This window comes from Lucilia sericata, unplaced genomic scaffold (assembly GCF_015586225.1).
Source record: "Lucilia sericata isolate MDLA Ls3-8-SP2 unplaced genomic scaffold, ASM1558622v1 Contig000310F_arrow, whole genome shotgun sequence".
Taxonomy (NCBI): domain Eukaryota; kingdom Metazoa; phylum Arthropoda; class Insecta; order Diptera; family Calliphoridae; genus Lucilia; species Lucilia sericata.
This window is the reverse complement of record NW_023994334.1, coordinates 25,611-32,175: the sequence shown is the minus strand read 5'-3', so window position 1 is coordinate 32,175 and position 6,565 is coordinate 25,611. Positions and strand designations below refer to the sequence as shown.

Below are 6,565 nucleotides of genomic sequence, written 5' to 3'. Positions count from 1 at the left end.
TTAGTTAGTTAGTTAGTTAGTTAGTTAGTAGTTAGTTAGTAGTTAGTTAGTAGTTAGTTAGTTAGTTAGTTAGTTAGTTAGTTAGTTAGTAGTTAGTTAGTTAGTTAGTTAGTTAGTTAGTTAGTTAGTTAGTTAGTTAGTTAGTTAGTTAGTTAGTTAGTTAGTTAGTTAGTAGTTAGTTAGTAGTTAGTTAGTTAGTTAGTTAGTTAGTTAGTAGTTAGTTAGTTAGTTAGTTAGTTAGTTAGTAGTTAGTTAGTAAGTTAGTTAGTTAGTTAGTTAGTAGTAGTTAGTTAGTTAGTTAGTAGTTAGTTAGTTAGTAGTTAGTAGTTAGTAGTAGTTAGTTAGTTAGTTAGTTAGTTAGTTAGTTAGTTAGTAGTAGTTAGTAGTAGTAGTTAGTTAGTTAGTTAGTTAGTTAGTAGTAGTTAGTTAGTTAGTTAGTTAGTTAGTTAGTTAGTTAGTTAGTTAGTTAGTTAGTTAGTTAGTTAGTTAGTTAGTTAGTTAGTTAGTTAGTTAGTAGTTAGTTAGTTAGTTAGTTATGTTAGTTTAGTTAGTTAGTTAGTAGTTAGTTAGTTAGTTAGTAGTTAGTTAGTTAGTAGTTAGTTAGTTAGTTAGTTAGTTAGTTAGTTAGTTCGTTAGTTAGTTAGTTAGTTAGTTAGTATTAGTTAGTTAGTTAGTTAGTTAGTTAGTTAGTTAGTTAGTTAGTTAGTTAGTTAGTTAGTAGTTAGTTTAGTTAGTTAGTTAGTTAGTTAGTTAGTTAGTTAGTTAGTAATTAGTTAGTTAGTTAGTTAGTTAGTTAGTTAGTTAGTTAGTTAGTTAGTTAGTTAGTTAGTTAGTTAGTTAGTTAGTTAGTTAGTAGGTTAGTTAGTTAGTTAGTTAGTTAGTTAGTTAGTTAGTTAGTTAGTTAGTTAGTTAGTTAGTTAGTTAGTTAGTTAGTTAGTTAGTTAGTTAGTTAGTTGTTAGTTATTTAGTTAGTTAGTTAGTTAGTTAGTTTAGTTAGTTAGTTAGGTTAGTAGTTAGTTAGTTAGTAGTTAGTTAGTTAGTTCGTTAGTTAGTAGTTAGTTGTTAGTTAGTTAGTTAGTTAGTTAGTTAGTTAGTAGTTAGTAGTTAGTCGTTAGTTAGTTAGTTAGTTAGTTAGTTAGTTAGTTAGTTAGTAGTTAGTTAGTTAGTTAGTTAGTTAGTTAGTTAGCTTAGTTAGTTAGTTAGTCAGTTAGTAGTATTCAGTTAGTTAGTTAGTTAGTAGTTAGTTAGTTAGTTAGTTAGTTAGTTAGTTAGTTAGTTAGTTAGTTAGTTAGTAGTTAGTTAGTTAGTAGTTCGTTAGTTAGTTAGTTAGTTATTTTAGTTAATTAGTTAGTTAGTTAGTTAGTTTACACTTTCTTCTAACCTTTAAAATTTGTTCGAATTTTCCATTAAAATTAAAAGTTCGTTCGACATTTAAAAAATTTTTCAATTAAAATTATATTTATTCCATTATTTTCTAACATTGTTCCTATAAATACCATTTTTAGTCAAATTTTCTTATGTTGCCGGAAAATATAAGTTATTTTTCTAAATAAAACTATAAATTAAACATATAATTGTTTAAATAGCATTTTTACCCATAGTTTATGTCATTATTAAATATATTATTTCATTATTAATTCATAAATTTAAAGATTTTCTTGATTATTTAATTTTCTTCATAAATAACATTAGCTCCCTCCAAAAAAGCAAACAATTCTGGTCTGGCAATACCAGGCAATATTTTTGCTATATTTGCTTTTATTTTAAACATCTGGAATAATAATAAAAATACAAGAAACAGCAAAAACAAGCGTCCAGCAAAAAAAAAAAAAACTGAAACATACACACACTCGTACATACAAACACTTATGAAAAATAATATAAAGAAAGATAAACGCAAAAGAGAAGTTAACAAATAAAAATGAGTAATACTTGCAGAGAGACTATAGCTTATGCACTCACTCTTGTGTAAGGCGAATGGTTTGACATTTTTGTTGTTAGTTGTTGTCTCTTGTTAACGATACTGTTATAAATTCTTATTATTTTTTTTAGTTGTTTTTTTATTGTTGGAGAAAACACTTTACAAAGCGCATTTTGTGTGAAATTTTTCTTTGGATTGCAAGCAGATTGAAATTTAATAAAGACACCACAACAATTAATAACTTTTTTAAAGAATAAAACAAAGAAAAAGTAAAGAAAATTGTTAATAAGTAAAAAGAAAACGAAATATTTGGCAAATTTATTTCATAAAAGTTTAAAAGAAACATGTAATGAAATAGTTGAAAACGCAAGAAAAAAAGGAGACAAGAAAACAAATTACAAAAAGGAATTGCAGAAATTTAGGTGTGACATGAAGTGATTACAGAGTAGAGTAATAATAAAAAAAAGGAAAAGAATTAAAAAAATATAAAAAGGATAAAAAGCAAAAGAAAATATAAAAAGTAATAAAATTAAAATATAAGGAAAAAAGTGTTTGTGTTTGTCCTTAGATAAAAAAATAATAAAAGAAAAACCATGCAAAACAGCCCAAGAACAAATGGAGCCATATCCTCTTTGCCCAGCACTTTGGCACAATTGGCTTTGAGAGATAAACAACCTGCCCCGGCTTTACCCCACACCCTGCCACCCTCCTTAGCAGGCAGTGGTGTTGGTACTAGTGTTTTGTCCAAAGCCAATGCGCTGCAACAAGCCAATGGTGGTGTAGCGGGTAATGCTGATGCCAATAATGTAGGCCATAATGATTCCAATAAGTTGTCAACAGAATTACAAGAAAAAGAACAGGAAAACAAGCAACAGCAGCAGCAGCAATTGACACAACCAAAGCAAAAGCCTCCCCTGCCAGTACGCAATAAACCCATGGAAATAGCTGGTTATGTGGGTTTCGCCAATCTGCCCAATCAGGTGTATCGTAAGGCCGTCAAACGAGGCTTTGAATTTACTCTAATGGTGGTGGGCGCTAGTGGTTTGGGTAAGTCTACCCTTATCAATTCCATGTTTCTATCGGACATCTATAATTCAGAGCAATATCCGGGACCCTCTTTAAGAAAAAAGAAAACAGTGGCTGTAGAGGCCACAAAGGTTTTACTAAAAGAAAATGGTGTCAATCTCACCCTTACCGTGGTGGATACTCCTGGTTTTGGTGACAGTGTGGATAACACCAATTGTTGGGTGCCCATTTTGGAATATGTAGACTCTAAGTATGAAGAATATTTGACCGCTGAGTCCAGGGTGTATCGCAAACAGATACCCGATAATAGAGTGCACTGCTGCTTGTATTTTATAGGCCCCACGGGCCATGGTTTAAGGCCCTTGGATATTGCTTGCATGCAAAGTCTTTCGGATAAAGTTAATTTGGTTCCTGTCATAGCTAAAGCCGATACCCTGACACCTGATGAGGTTCATTTATTCAAGAAGCAGATACTCAATGAAATAGCCCAGCACAAGATAAAAATCTATGATTTCCCCTCTACCCTGGAAGATGCCGCCGAAGACAGCAAAACCACACAAAATCTACGCTCAAGGGTTCCTTTTGCCGTGGTGGGAGCCAATACCATAGTTGAACTAGCTGATGGCAAGAAGGTACGAGGACGACGTTACCCCTGGGGTCTAGTGGAGGTGGAGAATCTGTCTCACTGTGACTTTATAGCTTTACGCAATATGGTCATACGCACCCATCTGCAGGATCTTAAGGATGTCACTAACAATGTCCACTATGAAAACTATAGATGTCGCAAACTCTCCGAGCTGGGCTTAGTCGATGGCAAGGCACGACTCTCCAACAAAAACCCTCTTACACAAATGGAGGAAGAAAAACGGGAACATGAATTGAAAATGAAGAAAATGGAAGCCGAAATGGAGCAGGTGTTCGATATGAAAGTCAAGGAGAAAATGCAAAAACTTAAAGATTCCGAGCTGGAGCTAGCACGACGACATGAAGAACGTAAAAAGGCTCTTGAACTACAGATACGTGAGCTAGAAGAAAAACGCCGAGAATTTGAGCGTGAACGCAAAGAATGGGAAGATGTCAATCATATAACTTTGGAAGAGCTGAAACGTCGTTCTTTGGGAGCCAACAGCAGTACAGATAATGTTGATGGTAAAAAGGAGAAAAAGAAGAAGGGTCTGTTTTAATTAGAGTTTCTTAAAAAACTAAATGAAAACTAAAAGCAACCGCAACAACAACAACAAACACAATTCTTTAAAAATGCACAGTATTTTTTCCTCCCCCCTCTCTTTTTTTTTTTCCTAAAAACCATTTGGAAATTTATTTTTATTAAAACTTTTTACTTACTATTTTTAAACTTTAAATTTATTTCTATTTTCCCCTGCCTCTACTCTGTCCCCCTTTCTTTATATTATATATATATATTTTCCCTCTCTGCTGCCCTTTTTTATACGATTTATTAATTAATGTAGATTTTTAGATTAAAAAACAAAGAAAAAAACGAAAAATTTATGTTAAAAATTTTATATTGACGCTATATTTAGATAAACTTTTCTAGTAAAGAAATATCTTACAAAATGCTTACAAATTTTAATGTTTTAAAAGTTATAAATTAAACAAATAAAAATATTAATTATTACGTTTGCTTACATTGCAACCATCAAGTAATATGTATCTTTAAAAGTATGTATTATAAAAACAAACAAATAACTACTACGATTTTTTTGACGCCAAATAAACAAAATTTAAGATGAAATAAAAAACGATTTAAAAAAACAAACTTTAATTATATTTGGAATTTTTTTTTACTTTTTAAGGCTTTTCTGAAGATTTTGAAATTTTGGAGTTTTTTAAAAAAAGTACTTTTTGAAAAAAAGTACTTTTTGAAAAAAATGCTTTTATGGGAAATATTTAAGAAAAAACTTTTTTTGATGATTTTTTAAATTTAAAAAAATTTTGGAAAAAGTGCTCTTTGAAATAGTACTTTTTGAAAATTTTGTTAAAAAGTACTTTTTCCCCCAAAATTCAGAAAAAACACTTTTAGACATTTTTTCGAAAATAATTTGAACATTTTGAAAGAACGTACTTTTTGAGAAAAATGGTAATATTTTAGAAAAACACTTTTTAATTATTTTTTTTTTTTAAATTTTGAAAAATTTTTGAAAATTTAAAATTTCTCTTAAAAAGTACTTTTTAAGAAAAACTCTTTGTGTTTATATTGAAAACAAACTTTTTTTAATAATTTTGAAAATTTTTTGAAAAAGTACTTTTTGAAAATTTTTTAAAAAGGTACTTACCATTTGATATTTTTTTGAAAAAAGTACTTTTATAAACTGTTTCACCTTTTTTAAAGGACCCTCTTCTTTGTCATTTAAAAAGAAAGTATTTTTCGATCTAATTTGAATAAGTACTTTTTGATCATATATGAAAAAAAGTACTTTATTGTAACTTTCGTATTATATTGTTTCGTTTTATGACTTTTCGATGAAGAACTAAGTTTGAAAAAGTACTTTTGTATAAATATTGAAAAAAGTACATGTAATAAATTTTAAGAAAAGTTCTAAAACTTTACTTATCTTAATCAAAAAAGTACTTTTTTGTAATATTTCGTCAAAATAACTTTTCGAAAAATTAATTTTATGAACATTTTTTGTAAAAAAGTACTTTTGTTGAAAAGAGTAACTTCTTTCATTCATTCCATATCGTAATTGGTTTCCCAAAAGAAATAATCTTGAAAAAGTACTTTTAAATAATTATTAAAAAAGTACTTTTTGAAAATGTTTAAAAAAAGTACTTTTTTAATAATGTTTGAAAAACTTATTTTTCAGTAAGTACTTTTGAAAATGTTTAAAAAAAGTACTTTTTGAAAATGTTTAAAAAAAGTACTTTTTTAATAATGTTTGAAAAACTTATTTTTCATTATTTCAAAAGAAATGTTATTGAAAAAAGTACTTTTCATAAATTTAAAAAAAAGTACCAAAAATTATTTTTTGAAAATTTTGGGAAAAAGTACTTTTTAATAAAAAGCTATACACCAAAATTCATTCTTAATGAAAAAATGTACTTTTTGTTTTTCGTTAAAAAATTGTACTTCTTTGAAAAAAAAACTACTTTTTCAAAAAGTACCAGATGTACCTTTTTACAAAAGTACCTTTAATAGAAATTTCTAAACCTAACTTTTGCTATATTTCCAAACAATTCGAAACATTCTGCTTCTTGAAATTGGTACTTTTTGAAAAAAGTACTATTTTTAAATTTTATTCTAAAAGTCATAAAAGTACGCTTTTGGTAGTGATCAATATAATTTGTTTGAAGAAAGTACCTTTTTGTAATTTTCCTGAAGAACCTTTTGCTGTATTCTGCTTCATAAAAATGGTACATACTTCTTTTCTCTTTAAAAAGTACTTTTTGAAATTTATAAAAAGTACTTTTTTTTCAAAAAGTACTTTTCGTTTTTGGTAGTGATTATTTGTTTCAAAAAAGTACTTTTTGTAATTTTCTAGTTGAAAGACATTTTTGAAGACATTTTCTTCAAAAAGTAGCTTTTTGTATTTAGAAGAAGAAAGTACTTTTTGATGAAATTTTGCGAATAAAGTAAAAAGTATATTTTCGAAGAATAAA

The 6,565-nt window shown here is 28.1% G+C and overlaps 1 protein-coding gene across 1 annotated transcript; it reads left to right on the top strand.

Moving 5' to 3' along the window:
- Positions 1 to 2,052: 2,052 nt before the first annotated feature.
- Positions 2,053 to 5,738, top strand: LOC119603511 (protein peanut). The gene has a single exon (XM_037955553.1). The coding sequence runs from the start codon at positions 2,515 to 2,517 to the stop codon at positions 4,129 to 4,131; it is 1,617 nt and encodes a 538-aa protein (XP_037811481.1). The 5' UTR covers positions 2,053 to 2,514; the 3' UTR covers positions 4,132 to 5,738.
- Positions 5,739 to 6,565: the final 827 nt, after the last annotated feature.